General features: G+C 41.1%; 1 protein-coding gene across 1 annotated transcript in view; it reads left to right on the forward strand.

Annotated features, from left to right (window-relative positions):
* The first annotated feature begins 972 nt into the window (after window positions 1–972).
* The window catches only part of LOC118552291 (melanoma-associated antigen 10-like), an 80,541-nt gene continuing 60,093 nt past the window's right edge, over window positions 973–21,420 (forward strand). The window contains 1 exon segment of the mRNA XM_036118617.2: window positions 973–1,170. Within this exon segment, the coding sequence (XP_035974510.2) occupies window positions 973–1,170 (198 nt within the window).

Here is a 21,420-nt window from a genome sequence, read left to right on the forward strand (position 1 = left end):
TCAACTACTGAGAAAACAACAAAAAAAAACAAACAAAAAAAGCCTCTTCGAAAATCAAGATGTCATCACAATACTTTGGTAATGAGAGCAATTTGATAAGCATAGGTTAATGTTCTCAGTGGCAGTGTATCGAGTGCTGGGAGATAGAACAGCATGTGAGAGTAGAATGAAAGACAAATGTAAACAAAAAATAGACAAGTGCTTCACTATATATAATTTGGGAAAATATTCCTCTACATACATTTTTGTAGAAATCTCTGTTTCCTAAGAATGAAATTGATTTTTTAAAATATTTTATTTATTTATTTTAGAGAGAGAGAGCAAGTATGGGGGCAGGGGGAGAGGGAGAGGTAGGGAGAGAATCGCAAGCAGACCCCCACTCCGCCAGTGTGGAGACCTGCTAGGCACTGGATGCCACGACCCCGGGACCACCTGAGCCGAAACCAAGGTTCCAATGCTTAACTGACTGAGCCACCCAGGTGCCCAAAGAATGAAATTGTTTTAAAAAACACATGAATGGGGCGCCTGGGTGGCTCAGTCCATTAAGCTTTTGATGCTTGATTTCAGCTCTGATCTCGGGTAGTCAGATCGAGCCCCAGGAGGAGCTCAGCACTTGTTGGGGAGTCTACTTGGGATTCTCTCTCCCTCTCCCTCTGCTCCTCCCCCCACTTGCATAGGCGTGTGCGCGCTCTCTCTTAAATAAATAAAATCTTTAAAAAAAATGCATGAATGATTTTAAAGAATTTGATACATGTTGTAGGACTGTACCAATCCACTGCAACTTGGTGCTCCTCAGCAGTGAGAGCTGTGGGGGAGGTCTGCAGTTGCTGCAAGGGCTGTTGAGGTCCTCAGCAGTGACTCTGGGTCCAGTGTCAAATGCACCTGGGTAGGCAAGGGCCATGGCAAGTGGCAGTGTGGCTGGGGCTGGCTGTCCCCGACGTGTATGTGGCATCGGGGAATAGGGCTGTCAACATGGGTCCAGGCCGGGCCCCCATGTGCATGCACTCAGCCGTGCTAGTGGTCTTCCCATGCGTGCTCTGCAGCAGGGGCAGTGGCGGGGTCTGGGGCCAGCAGCAGGCTGGCACATGCGTGGAGGTTGCAGTGAGTGCCAGTCTGGCAGTGACCATGTTGGATCCTGGGACTGTGGCGCCCACAGCAGCGCTGGCTGGGGTGAGTCCAGTGCATGGGGGAGTGACAGGGCTGGCGGCTCAGGCTGCTGGGGTCCGTGGAGGAGCAAACTGCGGGGCCACTGGGGATCACGTTGGCTCCTGCTGCAGGGCTGGTGCTGACTGCCCCACCCTTCTTAGTTCGTAGCTATCTGCAGATGTGTCAGCTCTGCCCATCTCCCTAGCGATCTGTGTAGGGTGAAACCCAAGTGGGTCCTTCCAGCAGTGCCCTGAAAGGCGGGGGAAGCTGGTCACTCACCCTGATCTCCTTTTTCCTGGTGAGAAGAGCTTGCAGGCTGAGGAGATCCCTCTGGGCACTGAGCTGTGCTGGCCTGAGGCATGGGATGACGCAGACTAAAGAAAACTCTTCTTCCTACCCTTTATGGGTGGTTACTCTTTGGGTTTTTTGCTCCACTGTGTTGCTGCAGCTTCTTAACTGGACTCCAGAGCTCTCCCAGAGCTGTTTTGGTTCATGGAGAGCTGTCCAATTGGTATATTTTCCAGCAGGATGAAGGCTGGAATCCCCTACTCTGCCATCTTCCTGACATCACTCCTGTACCCCTATTTTCTTGTATATTCTTCCTTCTCCACTTAAGGAACACCTACTTAGGACCCTTGCATTGAATCTCATTTCTTCGTCCTCCATACCTATGATACATCTCTTTTTATTTCCATTTCTTTGTACTTTTTCCATAACATTTGGGAGAGGTTCCTCACGCTTTATTTTGCTGTCACAGATTTTATTCCCTAGCTTGATCCTTCTCTTCTTGAGCTTCTGAAGGACATTCAGATGTCACTGGAAAGAACTAAGCTTTTCCAGTACCTAAGACTTCTACTAAGCTCATCTTTTAGAAGGTTTTGACATTTGTTAGAGTGGAAGACGACAGGCTCCAAGCAAATAGATCTAATAATTTCTGTGACACTATTATAGTTGCCCTAAAAATATATCCACTGGTGATTAAGTGAATGTTTCTATTAATACTGAATGAAAATACTGTTTGCTTATGAAGGGGAGTGTTTTATAGTTAAGATAACTTTATATATATGTCTATTTTATAATGGCCAAACGTTCCTTTCAAATGCTCAAAAAAAGAATTTGCCTTTGGATATTGCATAAAAACCAGTATCTCTCAAAATGTGGCCTCTACAGCATGTACCAGATTACCATTTGTGCTTATTAAAAATGCATATTCCTGGGTCCTACCCTATGTCTACATACTCTGATTTTCTGGGAGTGACACCCAGGTATCCATCTGCATTTTATTTTTTTATTTTTATTTATTTTTAGTTTCAAGTTTTTATTTAAATTCTAGTTAGTTAACATATAGTGGAATCTATCTGCATTTTAAATAAGCTTTTAAGTTGCTTTCAATGCACAATCAAGGACGATAACCCCTCTAGACCCTCTAACTCTTTGTCTAGGTCTGTGCTCCTATAGCCTCTTTCTCCGCACAGCTTGAGCCATTTGACGCTCTGTCCATGCTTGGTCCTATCTCTGACTCTGGGACGAATCTTGTTCTTACTTTTGGGGAATTTAAAGAGTATTCATTCCATATTCAGGTGACAAAGTATCAAGACACCTTGTTCTGACCTTGAGTAATTACCTAAGCAACTCATGATAGAGGCTTCATTCCCTAGCTCAGTGGAAGCCTTGCTTGCTGCTGCAGCAGAGCATAAAATCTCAGTGGTGTATTTGTTTAAAATCAACCAGCTTGGGGCACCTGGGTGGCTCAGTCGTTAAGCGTCTGCCTTCAGCTCGGTCATGATCCCAGGGTCCTGGGATCGAGCCCCGCATCGGGCTCCCTGCTCCGCGGGAAGCCTGCTTCTCCCTCTCCCACTCCCCCTGCTTGTGTTCCCTCTCTCGCTGTGTCTCTCTTTGTCAAATAAATAAAATCTTAAAAAAAAAAAAGATTAAAATCAACCAGCTTTTGGGAGACAAAGGAAAACAAAATCAGGGGGATTTAATTATGCATTTGTTGTCAGGTACAAAGTAAAATCAGAAAAGCAAGAAGAAGAAAGAGCAAGAGATTGACCTCTCCTCTTCACAGGAGAAGACAAGAACACACATTTGAGATATTGGACTGAGCTGCTCCTGACAAGCTAGCAGGGCTCTGGGAGCCCAGAGAAATAGTGACCTCAATTATGCCACCATCAATTCTTTCTTAGTCACCAAAGCAGAATTTACCAATGAAGGAATGGAAGGAGAATACTTACTATGATTCTTGTTCTGTAGTGACATTAGCACCCAGAAAACTCTAGCCTCACAACTCAAAGTGGGGTCTACAGAGCAGCAGCATGAACATCGCTTGAGACCTTGTTAGAAATGTGAAATCTCAGGCTCTGTTCCAGACCTCCTGAATCAGAATTTCAGTTTTAGCAAGATGCCCAAGGGATTTACGTGCTTTTTAAATTTGAGGAGCACAGCTCTAGAAAACTGCCTCTCTAGAAAAGCCAGGATTTCCAATATGTATTCCATGGTCTGGCAGGTCTTTAAGGTAGAGAAGATTAAGGTATTAGAGCTTTACTACCCACCCAGAAGTCTCTCCACCTGGGCTATGAGACAGATTAGTAAGGTGGTAATGATTGTCTCACTGCAGAGTTGTACTGCAGTGTTGAAAAAGCAATTAGAATTGACTCAAGGCCAGGTTCTGTCATTTATTGGCTTTGCGATGTTCAGAGGGCCATTTAACCTCTATGAATCTGTTTCTTCACCTACAAAATAAGACTTTTACAGAATGTCAAATGAGATAACATACATGTTAGTGCATTATAAATCCTTGTATAAAATTTTGGTATTATGTGGATGGTTCCCAAAGCCGTTTTCCTGATCCGAACTCTTTTCTCAAGATCAAATCTTAAATTTACACTACAATGGTAGACTTAATGGGAGTCAATTTAGAGGGTCTGTGGAAGAAGACCAATCAAGCTGTCAAAACAAGGGAGGAACTGAGAACCAGGTTCAGATTAACACACTGGAATCAGAAAGAACTGGAGAAAGGGGACAGGAACACAGGAGTTCAGAGTTGTATTTCCATAGAAGAGTAAACAGAAGTTGTTAAATCAAAATTAAGAACAACAAAGTTAATCACACTCAAAAGAGACCTGAACTATGCCAGGTTCAACAGTGTTCAGTAGTTGATATACAATAAATGGAATGTATGGATCCACATATGAAAGAGTACCACTCCTACAGCTGATAGATTTCAACAAGGTTGAATCAGAGATGCAAATCATTAACTATGTGTTCGGGAGACCATGAATGTCTTACTACACTTGATGAAATAGCTCTTCCATAAATTTAGTTAACCATAGGCCTGGTTAACAGGTTAATCTAAGGGTAATAAGTGTTGTCTAAGCATAAAAATCATCTGCCAAGCTTTGGAAACTACAGATGCATTTATCATTTCAATGAAGAAAAATGGGCACAGGAGGGCAGGATCCACAAAAAAACAATCACTAGAGAAGAGAAGAGAGAGGCTTTCTTGACAACAGGTGCCAGACTGACCAATGTTTGAATGAAAGACATTAATATTTAAAGAGGAAATGCAAGGATGATGTTAGGTTCTGTAGACAGATAATTTCCAACAATCTGCATGCAAGCCGAAGTGAATAAGAAGCCAAAGTTGACTCAAGTAATTTCCCACTGTAACATAATGAATGTGATAGCAAGCAATTTAAAAAAGCTCTGCTTGATACTCATGGCCGCTACAGGATGTACTGAAATTGACAACTATGACAGGGATTTCAGGCAATAGGGTAAAGTATACAATTAACTAAACAAAAATAAGAAATGGTAAACTATAAAATGTGATGTTTTCCTTCACAAATCTCAATTTATTTGAAATGTGACTACATTGGTATTTAAGTTTTCTTCCAAATAGTCAAGAAATCACTCCCATGCGATAGCATGATTTCAAGTACTGGCACCAGAAACGTCCATCATTTTTTTTAACAATAAAAACTGAATTCATGCCAAGATCATGAGTTAACCTCTTGTCTTTCTAGGGACTCTCATTTCTTTTGAAACAGCAGAAGTTCCAAGGGCAAGAAGTTTCTAGAGAGGAGCAAGATTGACACACATGGTCACTGGTTAAAGAGAATTTAAAAAATTATATTTATATGCCTGCTGTCATGTACTCTCAGGAGTAGGAATCGAAATTGTTTTATAACTAGTGAAAACCATTTTTTTTTTTTTTTAGTGTAAACCATTTCTGACATATTTATGTGAATAGGCTATCAGGAAGCAGAAGGTGTTGAAAACTTGAACTCATATTCTCTACTTGAATCCTGATAACAAGTCACCTCAAGTCATCCCTGCTCTCAGACTAACCATCGGAACTCATAAAAGGTATTACCAGCCCACTTAGCTTCTTCCTAGAGCAAACTGGAGAACCTTCAGAATAAATAAATGACTCCAACTCTTGAATAATAATCTATTCACTGAATACAGAATCATTCAGACCTTGATTTCACAAAGCTAGCAAACTATATTGCATTATTTAGTTCCAGGGGTCCTCTCCTCCATGTAATTTATCCATCACAGCATGAAATGAAATGCGATATAAAGGTTATAACATGACATAAATTAGTATAAAAGATTTCAGGATAAATAATAAAACCAAGGATAAGAGGCACTAACACTATGTTCCAGAGGTCATCTAAATCTTGTATGAGCTCACTCTAGGTCAGTAAGTCTCTCCTGGTTAACTTCAGACCAAATGAGACTCTCTTTTGAATGCTCAGAACTAATTCATGACCATGGCCTCCCCATATCCCAAGAACGGGCCCCAGTTTTGAGATTTCATGACCATTGAACCCCTTTGGCCTAACGATGCAAAGACAGAATCCACAGAGGTCACCATTATCCTGGATTCAGCAAGGCATCCGACAAAGCCTATCATGAGCTCTCTGAGGGCAAGATGAAAACATATGAACTAAGAGCTAGAAGAATTCAGTAAGGCAGTACCTGTATGAACAAGTGTACTTAAGGTACACAATTTAATCACAGATATCCATCTGGAGAAAAGTCTACGGTGCCATGATGCAAGGCTCTATTGGAAAACTTATCTTATTCAATGTTTTTTTTCCTTAATTAGTTAAATGAAAATGTGGCAGACATATTTAACAGACCTGTGGATGATTTGAAAATAGAAAAATATTGACTACTAGGATACTTAAAAAAATAATAGAATGGAACAATGAACTGAATTTAATATGATGGAATCTATGAGTCTAATGCCATGGGGCCTAGGTGTATTGGATATGAGGAGGCTTGGTACTTGGAATCAAAAATCCCAACTTCATAACTGAAGAATGAAGAAGAAATTAAGTAGTAGCAACATCTATTGAAAAAACTCTCAGGAATTATGTAAACAGAGAGCTCAGCAGAACCCAATAATGTAATGTAGCAAATCTCCCTCACAAAACAAAACAAAACAAAACAACCCCCACAAAAACAAAACTAAAAAACAACCCTAATGTATTAACTGAAATACAGTGTCTGGTAAAAGATGAATCCTCTCATTATATAACATCAAACAATTCTATGAATGTAACAATAACCTATTTGAGAAAGAGAGACAGAGAGAGAGGGAGAAAGAGAGACAGAGACAGAAAGAGAAAGACTACCACAGAATGTTACAGAAGTCACACAGGAAGCCTACCCTTTTGCAAGTTTCACTCATGGGAAAACTTTGCAATGAGATTAGACAAGAGGATGTAGGGCATTATCAAGTCCAGTGTATGAGCAGGACATGGCCCAGGGCTGTCCTGCTCCAAGTAACTAAAACGTTTAACCACGGTACCCCTTGAGTAAAACTTTAGCCACTCAACCACCATGCACCTAGCTCCAGAGCCAGCTTCCCAACCCTCTGCCCTCAGTGCCTTAAAGGCTGTTGTTACTCAAGAAGCACACCTTCCTTTTGGTTTGGGTTGAATCCCTCATTGGGCAGCTGGAGCCCAGGACCCTCTGCAGAACTCCAGGCTCAGGACAGAGCCCCAGCGGCTGTGGGACTGCAGAGGAGCTGGGGCCCCTAAAGACACACTCCGCTCAGACACGGAGCACTGGATTCTCCGACATCCTCCACCCCATCTTCCAAGATATCCATTTTGGGTCGACAAGTCGGGGTTCTGCAGCAGAGATAAAAACAGCTGGTGGCAGACATTGGACTAGACAACCTTTGAGAGGCCTTTTTAAAATGGAAATTCTGTCACTTTCTGCATTGATTGTCATGACACAAAAGAATTGAGTACGAAGAATCATTGCTTTGGGGTCAGACGGATTTGTATTCGAGTCCTATTGCTACCTTTTATGAGCTCTGTGAGTGTGGACAAGTTATTTAACTTCTCTGAGCCTTACTTTCCGCAACTAAAAAACAAACAAACAAACAAACAAACAAAAACTGGGGAGGGGGTTAGGAAGCAGTAAAATAAGTTGTCAGTACTGTGTGAATCTGCCAGAAGGAGGAGGGAGAAAGTACCTCTGTACTTTGCTACAACACATAATAGAGACCGTGTCACAACTTCATGCTTAACACAAATTACACTTGAGCATGCATAGATTTTTTACTTCAAAAGAAACAAGTTCACACAAGAAATCAGATCATTAAACCCCTCTACGTGTATCTTTAACTATACCACCTGGGTTTTAGATTGGGTGTCCCACTGTGCTACTGTCTCCCCAAGATCATGTAGTTCCAAGGTGAATTTTCAGAAACAGAATTAAAAGCCAGTATTCTGTTAAATTATATTGTGCCTATCAAAAACTCTTCTGTTGCTAATCCCTCCGGTGCTCTATCCTTTGCAGTTTCTCTGTGAAAATACTGTTTTCTCTTATTGATGTGGCTTAATACCACTTGTATTTATGTGTTTGCATAAAACAATATAATCTCAGGGTGTGTGTGTGTGTGTGTGTGTGATGTGTGTACAGACACACATTTTCAGGCTGCTTAATAAATCCTTCAGAGTGAATTGAACCAGATAGCCAAGCATATTAGTACAGCATTACTGTATCTCTGAAAATAAGGTCTGAATTCCATTTCGTTTGACAGGAAGGAATTTTTTCTGTAAGTCTTTTGGCTAATCTTTCGTTTGCTCAGAGAGGTCAGAACGATGGAATGCTTCCATCTCCTCTCTATCTTATCACACTCGCCTTGTAACTCAGAGCTCACAAGTCAAACCTTGTGTTAATGCTTCCCACCCCTCTACCCTACAGCACGGTGCTTCCCAGAGCAAATTAAATCCAGGTGACATTACAATCCTTGCAAGTTCTTGAGGTAATATGTTTTAGAGTTCTTTGGCAACTTAGCAGTAACAAGGATTAAAAACTTTGGCGGCCACCTTCTTTCGATGAAGTGCTTTTAGGCATTAGACATTCCTCAAAAATGACTGTAAAATCTCATCTACAGTTGACATTTAAGCAAAATTCATTTCTTGATGGTTTTGTAATGACGTTTTATGCTTCAAAGATGAGGAGCTTGACATAAGTATTTTTTTCATCATTATCTATTCATCGAGAAAGCTGGCTTTGCCTTGGATGAGCTATCGTGCTTCATATTAGTATACACGTAGAGAAAGCATACCTGCGTAAGACATCCAGAATAGCACCATTATCACAAATTGAAGGAACATCAGCAATGCAAATTTATGGAAATATTTGAAATGATGATGAATTCATACAAAGCAATCCTAAAATGATTCAGAGGCAGGTAGGTTTCAAAGAAAATATTAGGGACTCTGCTTCCACCACAATAACCCAAGACACACACTGATGCAGATGGCTGTATTTTTTGGCATATAATTGTTTCATACTCACCAGAGGTGGTTACAGTGTTTATCACATCAGCCAAATGGGCAGAGATGATGCAAATTAGAGGCATCAGAGTAGAGGCAGTTTGAATGTGGGCCTTAGAATTAGGAATAGAGCTTTGGTCAATATTTTACTGCCATATGTAGTAACCACTAGTTTTAGCTCCCTGCCCTACAAGAGACACAGGTCTTTGTAAAGTGACTTGGGGATAGGTATTCAGGGTTCTTGGCTGATAACAAACCAATTGGTATTAACTGGGGTGCAGATACCTCCATGACTTTTTAGTTAGTGGAAAATCACAAGTATCCTTGCTGAAGTCTACCCAAGAAGCATCTACTCGTAGGACTCCACTTTCTACCCCTGAAGTTTAGGAATTTCCTGAAGGCAGAGAGAAGGTTTCATCTAGTACACTCTGATTCTGGTTACGAGATGTAGAATGAGTTACAACATCATAAAAATACAATCGGGGGGGGGCGCCTGGGTGGCTCAGTCGTTAGGCGTCTGCCTTCGGCTTGGGTCGTGATCCTGGGGTCCTGGGATGGAGCCCCACATCGGGCTCCCTGCTCCGCGGGAAGCCAGCTTCTCCCTCTCCCACTCCCCCTGCTTGTGTTCCCTCTCTCACTGTCTCTCGCTGTCAAATAAATAAAAAATCTAAAAAAAAAAAATACAATCAGGGGCCAAATTTATCCAAATTCAAAGGAGACTGTGTGCACAAAGTGGCTTAGATGCTCGCTGACAAATGAGGATGGCGAGGAGGCAAGGCTGGGTTGGTAATTCTGAGTCATTAACCTGCCTTTCTATGGCTTAGTGTTGACAATATTCAATTAAGATAATGTAAGAAATACATTATAAACGTTCATAAATTCACCGATATGGATGGTGGCTAGCGTTCTTTGTATTTTCTATATTGTTAGTGATTTTGTCTATTTCTATCAATTACTGACAGAGGTGTCAAAGTCTCCAGTTAGAATTGTGACTATCTGTTGGTGTGTGTAGTCCTATCAATTTTTGATTTATGAAGTTTGGTGTTCTGTTATTAAGTATATACATATTTAGGACTTTTTTGACTTCTTGATAAACTGCCCATTTTGTCATTATGAGCTGTTTCTTTTCATCTCTTATGATACTGTCTTGAAGTTTAATTTGTTTGATATTAATAGAAACTCTCCAGCTTTCTTACTCTTACTGTATACATAGTATGTATTTTCCTTCCCTCTTACTTGCAACCGATTTGTGTCTTTAAAGTCTCCTGTGTTTCCTATAAACAATTCCTACTTAGGTTTTGATTCTTTTCATCTAATCTGACAATCTCTGTCTAATTGATGTGCTTATTTCTCTCTAATGCAATTGTTGAAATGGTTGGGTTTAACTCTGATTATAGAGTGTGTTTCCACTTGCCTCTTATCTTTTTATGTTCTTTCATTGCTCCTTTCTTCTCATCTTTTGGTTGAATTGCATATTTTTTATTTTTTTTTAATTTTTTTTGCATATTTTTTAATATTCCATTTTATTTTCTACATTGGCTTCTTAGATATACTTCCTTTAATTATTTTTGAACGGTTGTATCAGGGTGAATGATATGTTACCCTGTCAAAAGCTAATGCATACTGTAACATCTCACTTCACACACTGCCTTCACATTTCCTACTTCTCATTTTTTGGTTTAATCACAGAGATTTCACATTTCCCCCTTTCAAACTTCCTACTTCACACAGCCAAGTGGTCATCGAGCACTCAGGCACAGACGTTAGGGACCTCCCTCCTCTCTTATTCCCTCACCTGCAGAGTGAGCAGCTCCAGCTGCCCCAAAGTCCGAGCCTTGTGTCCTCAGCCCAGTGGGGATTCTCGCGCTTTCTTACACACCACAGCTCACTGCACTGTGTTTCAAAAACTGCCCCAGTCCAGGAACTGAGATGTTGTGGAGCTCACTTAGGAGTTCTTCTCCTCCTCTGGGTCTGTTTCTCTAGATGCCAGTGCCTGAAAAGCATTTATTTCTTCCTATAATTGGACCAGTTTGTTTGGTTTGGGTTTTGGTTGGTTTTATCGTTGTTGTTGTTGCTGTTGTTGTTGTTCATGTAGGGAGAGCTAGTCTGGCTAAAGAAGAGCCAAAGAGTTTTGAAGACCTTTCCTTTTAGAAACGTGTCCTTTGTCTACCCCTTTTCTGCAAGAGACCTGACAAAAAGAAGACTCTGAAACTCAGTCGCAGGGGAAAAATAGAATTTTGTTTCTTCAGCCCATGGGATTTGCTATTTATTGAAAAAAAAGTAAAATATATTTAGGTTGCTTCACAGTTAAGAAATCTTGATGTTGCCCTCTTATGCTTGCTCCATACTCTGGCTGATGCTCAGATTTTTCTATACTTTTTCTGGCTAGGAGTTATAAAAACTGAGATCTCTTCCAGGTAATGTTTAGGATTAAGCAAAAATAACTTCTAAAATTGTCCTCAGAGAGATAATATAAAGGATATGTTTTACGTAGTTACCAAGCTCTCCTATTCATATTAGAGATATATATTCATTTCTGGGCTTAAAGACACTGTTAAAAATGAAATTGTTCTCATCTTATATCCAATCATAAAGTTCCTTAGTGCATGTCTCCACCACGCAGTTTTGCAAGTCGACCATATAATACTTAACTACCACAGAGACCAACTAGAAATTCAGATGCTGATCAGTACAGCTTAACTTCCAAAATGCACACGAGGAGTGAGAAAAGGCTTATTAACTTCATTTCTTCCTTTGTCAGATATCGAATTTCAGTGACAACAGTTGAAGCCAATCTCACAACATATAAAATTGGAAAGAACCAGAGAACCAACTTCGGATGTAGCATTAATAATAGTATTCTGTGTCATGACTGAGTTTTACAAACACTGATTTGGCCAGAAAAGATCACCTCTTCATTATGATGTTAGCAAAAGCTTTGCCTGTGCTCCACCATGCCAGGGTCAGGCCGGTGGTTCTCCACGTTGGCATTCTACTTCATTTTCATAGCACATGGCGTAGTCGTGTTCCCTATGTTGCGATATATTAAATTAGAAACATGCTGTGCATTCTGAATGGTACTTCAGAGCGTGATACAGCCAAATGATATGAAGAGAAGTGGTAGTGTAAAACTTGGTCAATTTCTCTTGACAACTGGGAAATGATTGCATCTTGGTAACAGTTTGCACATTGGTATTTCTCTGCACTGACATTATTTGATGCTCTGATTATGAGTAATAATAATAATAATAGAATTGTCACTGAGAGCTAATCTAATTACCTTGCATTTTGTTATGTTATTTGCATTCATTTATTCTTTAATCACAGCCACCATCTTGGAAAGTATGTAGCACTCAGTGCTCGTAGAGGAAATTGAGGCTCAACAAGTTCATATGACTTGACAAAATTCATGCAAATTATAAGAAGGAGATAAAACAAAACCCCCAAGCTGTCTGACTCCAAATACTGCACTTCCAACAATTTCATTATACCACATCACTTATTTTTATAGTAGTATTCAGTCATTTCCATAAGATTTTCACACATTTTGCCTTATAGTCCCCTTTAAATTTTTATATCAAATCACTGAGGCTCACAGCAGAGCCAGAAAATCAACCCAGGTTTATCAAATGACAGGCCACGTGCTTTTTCCAGGCCTCTTCCTCTTCCCCATAAACTCTTATCATAGCTCATCCTAACATATTTGCCCTAAAGCAAATCAAGTGAATTGAGCTCCCAGGGTTCAGGGTTAAGGAGGTGTACTCTTCACAATATGCTTGACATAATTTTAACTTAAATATAGAATTGTTGATACCCACAATGAAATGTAAAACCAACCCTTAAGACATTTTGCCCTCATCCATCAAGTGTTTGAGTAATTCATATATTCTTTCAGGTAGACTTTCATTCAGCATATACCTTCTGATCACCCACTCTGTCCCTAATATCCTGGTAGGTACTAGAGCAAAGTTGGTCTGGTTGCAGAGACCAAGAAGAAAGCAGGAAGTTATAGGACGCAACCTGAGATATAATGAAAGTATACACAAAGTGCATGAGGAGTATAAAGGGAGTGGTGATTAAATCTGCTGGTGGATAAGAACGTAAAGAATCAAAGAAGGTTTCACAAAAGAGGTAATATTTGAATTTGACTTAAGTTGAAGAACATACTTTACAGATAAAGAAAATAGAATTCTCAAAGACTTAAAGATGTGAAAATCCATAGTATATGAGAGGCAGGGAGACCAACTAGCAGACTATTTCAGGTATCCAAATGGGAGATAATGAAAGCTGAACTCATCAATGTGTTAGTAAAAGATCTGAGAGAGGCCAAAACAGTGAAATCAGCAGTAATCATGATAGACTGAATGAGGGAAATGAAAGAGGATTCTATGGTGATTGGCGGTTTTCTAGTTTTGGTGATTCGGCAGGTTTAGTTCTTCTAGTCAATGAAGGGATCAGCGTCAACTATGGCTTGTGACCCATTCAAGAAATGAGGATACACCTGCTATATTTTGTTTGAGGAGAGTTGGGAGTTCTGAAGTTTTACAAGTTGGGCACCTGACCATGAGGAATTGCCTCTGAATCTGATGGAGCAAAATTTGTAGCATCGAAAGATTCTAGAATTGGAATGAGTACAATGACCAATGAGCCTTTTTGTCTTCCGTGGTTGAAGAGAGGACGTGAGGGTTGTTTACACGAAAGGTATTTGCTTCATACTGGGTAGAGGGGTAAAGATGTTGCATCTAAGTGAGCATGAACGTCGAATGGCAAAAGTACGGTGCCCATCCTGGGCCTGTTTGACTTCATATCTATTCCTCACCATTCGCCTGCCCCATTCTGTATGGTGAGGTGGAGGGCCATGCCCTCTGCAGTTTGTTTCCCAGTCTCCATTGAGAGCTGACTTCCAGCTGGGTTCAGCCAGTTCGAGGCACTGACAGAAGATTGAAGGGCAAGACGAGGGGGGAAACCAGAGTATTTATTCCTCTTGCTTTGCCTCAGATAGCATCTTAAGTAGCAATTGCCCCCACTCTGTGGCTTCGGGTTCCCCCTATAACTCTAGTTTTAGCCAGGTAACCTCATCTCCTGGGCTTTGGGAATCCTGCCTCTTCCCTTTGTCCTCCAGCCTGGGGCTGTTGTGGTTTCTGATACTGCTAATCTTGGGGGACCTCACTGTCCACTTTGACTTCTCATGTCTTCTGTCACCCATGGAAACAGTTCCTTGCATTCAAGTGTTCACTTTAAATATTCACGTGTTTTCTGTTTTTCTGGGTCAGAATCATACTAATACAAATGGTCAGGAATGGCAAATGCCACAAGTGATTAGAGAGAAAACTAATTGAGAAGAAGTCAATGAGTTTTACAATTAGGTCTTGGGTGACCTTTGGGAAAGCAGTTTGAGGGAAAAGGCAGCTTGCTTTGAGATGAGAAACTGATAGGGGAGGAACTAAAAGTAGCAAATACGAACAGCTCTTCCAAGAAGGTTTGCAGTAAAGAAAGCATTGTTGTGGTAACTCACAGAAATATTGTACATTGTGTTATGTTATGTTTTGTGTTATTTAGAAAGTCAATTAAATATTTGGGACGTTACATTGCTCATTTAGGATTGCTCAGCCTCTGAGAATCACACATCCATTGGGCTCAAGACAGCCATGTATGATCATTTGCTCTAGTGAATTCCCTGCAGGCAGAACCAGACTTCAGAATATCCCCCAGGAAAATCCAGGTTCTAAAAATCCCTCAGGATTTGTGTCAAAAGTAGAATGTGCCTGTTAAGAAAGCAATACAATTTTAGGATGTATTAATAGAAATATATTTTCTACATCAAGGAAGGTCATAATAAGGACATGGTACTCTGTAGAGATGGGATAATATTTGATTGTGTGTTCCATTCAGAGTAGCCCATCTCCTAAGGAAGGTATTAGTATATTTGAGAATATCTTAAGATGCCTTACCACATGAACAAGAGTTAAGGTATCTAACTAAATGAAGGGGTTTAGGCTGAAGTGAAGATTTAAGTTGCTTAGCAGAGAGAGGATATGAAATGATGTCTTTTCGTAATGAAGGTTTGTTACATGGAAAAAGTGAAGGGAATGAGTAATGAGTACCTACTAGATGCTCAGTACTTTGCTAAGCATTTCAGTTCTCACAGAAACTCCTTTTTTAAAAACATGTATTGTCACAGGAACTCCTTGAGGTAATAGCTATCTCCCCTCTGCAGATGAGAACATTTAAAACTCGGGGTGATTGGGCGCCTGGGTGGCTCAGTCGTTAAGCGTCTGCCTTCGGCCCAGGTCATGATCCCAGGGTCCTGGGATCGAGTCCCACATCAGGTTCCCTGCTCAGCGGGAAGCCTGCTTCTCCCTCTCCCACTCCCCCTGCTTGTGTTCCTGCTCTCGCTATCTCTATCTCAGTGTCAAATAAATAAATAAAAAATCTTAAAAAAAAAATAAAATAAAACTCGGGGTGATTAAGAAATCGAATGAATGTCTCACAGCTGTGGAGACCAGATACAAACTCAGAAGAACACATATTCCTTCTATAGCATAATACAGATTAAGGAGAGGAGTCAAACGTACAGGGAATGAATTGGGTTGGTATCAACTCTTAGGACCTCTCTTTTAGAGCTAAATCCTTTCTCAATCCAACAGCTGTCAAAAAGTATCTGAGAAAACAATTGGGCCAAACCTCATTCCATCCCTGAGAGGAAGAAACTTGTAGCAGGAGAAGTAAAGATCATGGTTTGAAATTAAATTGGACTAGGACTAGAGGTGTCTTGTATCCCTGTCTTTCTTGATTGCTTTGCATCCCTCCCACTGATGGGACTGGCTGGTGTGGTATGAGCTTCCCTGTCACTGCTCATGACTCAGTCTCGTCTAGCCACCTCCCAAAGCCTATCTGTACCTCCTCTGCCAGGCCCACACTTTCCCCCTCTCTTTCCCCCTCTACTATATTACCAATGCCTGCATATCAAAGTTAACTGGTCTTATGGCATGCCACTTTAGGGTTCTGCTTCTGCTTCCTGGTTTCTGATTTTCTAACTCACTAGTTATATAAGCCAAATTATACTCCTTTTCCTTCTAAGTCAATAGGTGAATTGCAACAGTGGTTTTCCATAGAAAATATCTAAGCCTATGGTACCTTGCATACAGTGAGCTCTCAGGAAATGTATATGGAATTGACATTAATGGATCGAATGCTTGGAATCCCAGGCACACTGTCAGAGTGCAGGGTCCGATGAAGCCCGGACTGGCATCCTATCTCAATGTGTAACAAGACTCTTTGTCAGGAAATTCTTCCTAGTATTTTGCCTAAATCCCTCATGATGCAATTTACACTCCATTCTCCTTGTTCTGTCCTAAGAGAAGATTGAGACCAGCTGGTGAGCATTCTCTGTGTAATAGCTCTTGATACACTTAAAGACCATTATTAAATCCCCTCTTGGTCTTCTATTTTCCAAGCTGAACAGTCCCTGTTCCATTAACCTTTCTTTATAGCCCTTATTTTCCAATGATTTAATCATCTTGGTAACAGTCCTCTGAACCCTCTCCATGTTCCACAAAACTTGTCACCCATGGGGCTCGAAAGTGCACAAATTTTTACAAAGGATCAAGAAAATTCTAAGTGTCAAAACAAAATTCTTTCAAAATCTTGGGTCATATAGATACTTGTCATTCAGGGATTTTCCAATATTTAGCTCTTCATGAGCAACCCTGAGCAATTTGCTACTTTACTGAGTCAATAGTTTAAAATCACTGGTCCTGCAAAGCTTCTTGTCTGTAGGATCCCAGGCAGTGAATGAATCCATCTGGTCCCATAGCAGCTGCAGCTCAAATTAGGCTAGGTTGTTCTTCACTTATTTCTGTATACGCAGTGATTCTGGTACGGTGTCAAAACATTTTTGGTAGAAAATTCCCGTCAAAACTTTATGCTATAATAATATTAATAAGATTCATGATTTGAGAATATTATAACTTTGACTTAGATATCTAGTATTCATCTGATAATACAAATATATGACTGATTCATGGCTTGTTTTGTGATTTACTATTAGTTCTACACCACAATGTAATTAATCTATTCAGTCCTTTAATAAATGCATCCACAGTCTGGTCTCTTCTCACCACCTTCACTGCCACCATTTTGGCCTAAGCCATATTGTCTGTCACCTGGATTATTGCCATTGCCTCCCGCCCACCTGCCTGACTCCACCCTTGCCCTTCTGGAGTATCTCCACAGCAAAGCAGCCAGAGTGATCCCATCAAAATGTAAGTCCGATCAGAGCATGCATCTGTTCAAACCTCCCCACTGGAGCCCCATTTTTATCATGCCATATCCAACAATAAAGGCAACAATAGCCTATCGATCTGTTCTTCCATGGCCTCTTTCATCTCATAGCTGACGATCTCAATTTCTTCTTCCCTTGCTTCACTGTAGCCACACTAATCTCCTTGCAGTTATTAAAACCTGCTAGACACCTCTCGGCCTCAGAGCTTTTGCCCCTTCTCCTTCTACCTGGGATACACTTCTCCCAGTTATCCACACAGTTCACTCCCTCATCTCACTTACGTCTTTATTCACATGACACCTTTTTAGTGACCCAGGCTCTGATCACTCTTTTTAAGACTGCAAACTCCTGCCAGCAGTTCGAATCCCTCTTATTGTTTTATCCACACTACTTTTCACCTTATGACAATTTTTCATAAGCCATTTTTCATGTTTATTGCCCATTTCCCTTCCACTAGAACTGAAGCTCTGCCATTGTATCACTGGTGTCTAGAAATGTATCTAGCACTTGTTACGTTTTTTTTGAATAAATAAATGAGCCAGTGAACAAATACTTATTTGCCAGATGTTGACCAATGGCTTCACAAACACACACACACACACACACACACACACTTTTTTTTTTAAACCCAGGAGGTGATATGAGTTATAAGAGTATAAATTTAATTATAAACTATGCATTGCATGCTTACTACCTAAAGCCATGTGCTAGCTGTTTTTGCAGGTACAGGAAAGTCTGAGACCTGTCTTCTGGTAATCTAGGTCTACAAAATATCATACAGGAAACAAATCTATAATGGCAGGTGACAGTCTTGAGGATTACTTAACAGACACTCAAATTTCTGAAGTTGATGCCACAAAGGATAAGTTTATCTATCAAACATTTGGCCTTGGATATGCCTGGCAGAAACATAATAGTCAACTGGATGACCCATCCGCAGGATTCGACATGTCTTGCTGTGCTGCTTTCCCTACAAATAGGAACAATTTCTACCTCTAACAGTGTATCAGTGTACCATTTTCAATGCAACTTCACTCCTCATGGATCTTAGCTTTCTTTGTATTTGTTATAGCTCACTTGATAGGTGAAAATAATACTATGTGGTTGTTTTCAACTCCCTGTGTTTTTTTATTTGCAAGGATGGAATTTCTCTTTATTTGTTCATTATTTGTATTTTCTCCTACAGCAATTCTAAGAGACTTAAGCCATACTACCACACTGAGGAATCTCTTGCCTAATATAAACAAGGCCTGAGGGCAATTCTAACTTCCTGTGTATCCTAAGAAACCTGGTCTAAAAATCAGTCAGAGGTCAGTAGTTCAGACATGCAAACCTCCAAATTAACAAGTCCTGGCTATTTTCCTTTTTAATGATTTCACTCACATTAGTTCTTCGATCATATTTACAATTCACATTGCAAATCAAGCTTGCTTGATTTAGGGGATGCCCACGCAAAGCAACCAGTCCCTCTCCTTGAGGACACTGCAAGCAGCACTTTGGTAGCACTTCTACCCTCTGCTGCCACGGAAAGCAACACTCATATCAGGATGCTGGAGGTGAATGCTTTTGGCCTTGCAGGTCAACAATCATTGAAAATTAAGGCTGAATAGTATATCAATTCGCCTCTTCCAGAGGCTTGAACAGCGATGAAATCATGCTAGGAGGAACCAGGTTGTTGGCACTTTATGACCAACTATTTCTAAGCCCACAAGAAAATGTTTGCCATCAACCGTGTTCCTAAAATAATTCAAATAAAGAATAAAATAATTTACTCGACTAAATCATTTAGATCGTTTGTAATGTGGCACATTTTCAAGCATACTCTCTACTGAAATACTTCTGCATTTTTGAATAAATGTTTTTCATTCATCATGGTGTAATCAACAGTTCCACGATCCTCTTGTACCAACTCTTATCTATGGCTGTGTGTAGATCAAGACCTAGCTAGAGAGAAGAGATTTGCCTTTTTAGCCACCACAGCTGAGCAGTACTAGAATCTCCATCTGCTGAGGCTGAGGCCATTTTGTTAGCCAACACTTTCTAACGAAAGGCTGAAAGTGGTCAGGGACACAAGAATGGAGGGTGTGCATGTGTGCATGTGTACATATTTACCAACTCACCTTAGCTAGCTTGTCTTAGCTCTTTGAGGGCCACAACTTTACCACTTCCACCTCCTCCCATCCCACTGTCACTCAGCAAAAATAGTGAATGAACAATCACATGCCCACGACACTAAATTCCATCGCACAGACTTAGAGTTTGCCTCTTCTTTCCCCTTTGAACTAAAGTTGTACTTACTCTTGTCCCTGCTTCCACCTTTGAAAGGCATTTGGTTACGTACAACGCATTTGCCACAACCAATTCAATGCCTGACTCATTTTTCTGTCACTCTGACATAATCCTACATATTATTAGGATGTTTGGTCTCACTCTCTCATCTCTTTTCCCATGTGTGGGCTCCAGGTATTCTGCCAACCGGGGCCAAGACTTTCTTCTCTTGGTGTTACCTCCTGGCATGATTACTGCCCAGACTTGCTCACACCATACTGGGGGAGGTCATCAAAAAAATGTGACCACCAGTTGACCTGCAAGCCAGACTCCAGCACTCAGAGGATCCTCATCCCCGCCCCTGTCCTTGAAATGTGGGTCCCATTTGCCTTTCCTGCTCCCAGAGGCTGCTCCAAAGACAAGGCCTTGAGGTAGGGATGTGGTATTGCAAACACCTATATGCTATACATGCCTGAACCCAGTTAAAGCCTCTTTATAATCTTTTAAGATTTGGTGGCAGGTGCATGCATCCACTCATCTTGCTGCTACCCAAGGCAAGCCGCATATGTTAAGTTCTCTTGGCTTATTAAAACTGCCACTTGCTAACCTGGGGTGAGGTGCCTCTTTCTTTGCTCTCTCCCGGCCCTCTGCCCACAGGAGCCATTTCAGATCATGCTAGGGAAGCCCTTGAGAGGTTGGGAACCAACATGCCATGCTTCTCCCTTCCCCTCAAACAACCTCTGATAAAATAGTGCTGCCCCTCTGACTCTGTGTGCCTCCCAAGGTATAATATATAATCATAGTAACTGACTGTGTGAATACAAGATACCCCGAAAGATGCATATTTTGACAAGTGCTTTTGAGAAGATGGCAGTGTTTCTCATACTTCATCCACTCCTGTTTCCTTCAAAGGATTAAGTCTACTGATGACACTTCCAGGTCATGCAGAGCCGGAGGGGCAGCACCAGGGACAGATGTCGTGGGGAGCAGAGTGTGCTGAAAAACAAGGTGCGTACAGCGCAGCAACTCCTCTTCATTTTACCTAGGATCAAATCAAGTACCTAATGCCTCGCTAAGTGTATTTGTCTTTTAGTCTTGAAATGTGATAGTCATTCCCCTTCCAGTGCCCCAGTTTAAGCCTGTAGTTGTGAGGCTGTGTTGTACATGGCATTAATCTGCGATCTACCTGATGGTTTCTTTCTGCGGAATTCAGGATCTCTGTTCAGCCCACTTAGAAATAGGTTTGGGCAGCTCTCCAAGCTATTCGCTATTCAAAGCAGGTGCTCGGTGCTCAGCTGTGCTCACGAGGGAGGAGTAGAATGCCAGGGGAGGCTCTCCTAGACAATTGGCCTTCCAGTTCTGCTTGGGTGTGGGAGCCCTGTCAGGGACCCCATGGCTGGGGTAAGGACGGTCAACCAGCAGGAACCAAGCTCCCAAGGCAAAGCAATGCATGGGGTCGGGGGGTGGGGGCTGGGAGAATAACAGGATGTCAATGAAAACAGTCTCCATCCCAAATGGTTGTTTGGGAGGCATTTAACAACTTATACTCTCTGCAATGTACACTTTACTGGGACTTGGGAACAGAATATGAGTCAGGGCACAGAAATATTCAGGGTTCACTCCTTATGGCTAACATTTTGGTTACGGGAAGGATGCCCCATAACATGTAATTAGGGCCTGGATTCTGAATATATAACATGAAACCCTTTCTTGAAAGTTGCTCCACGCTGGGCAGGTAAGAGTTTTTTTTGGGGGGCGGGATATGTATGTGTGAAAGAGAGACAGGGACAGAACACAAAGAAAAGATTGGGCTTTTTTTTTTTCACTTTCTTTTCTGAACCCTCAGAAAGTTTTTTTGAAAGTGGGACTAAGTATCTTTATTCTATATTGAATACTTACTCATTCTAGAAA

Source organism: Halichoerus grypus, chromosome X, assembly GCF_964656455.1.
Source record: "Halichoerus grypus chromosome X, mHalGry1.hap1.1, whole genome shotgun sequence".
In the NCBI taxonomy this organism is placed as follows: Eukaryota; Metazoa; Chordata; class Mammalia; order Carnivora; family Phocidae; genus Halichoerus; species Halichoerus grypus.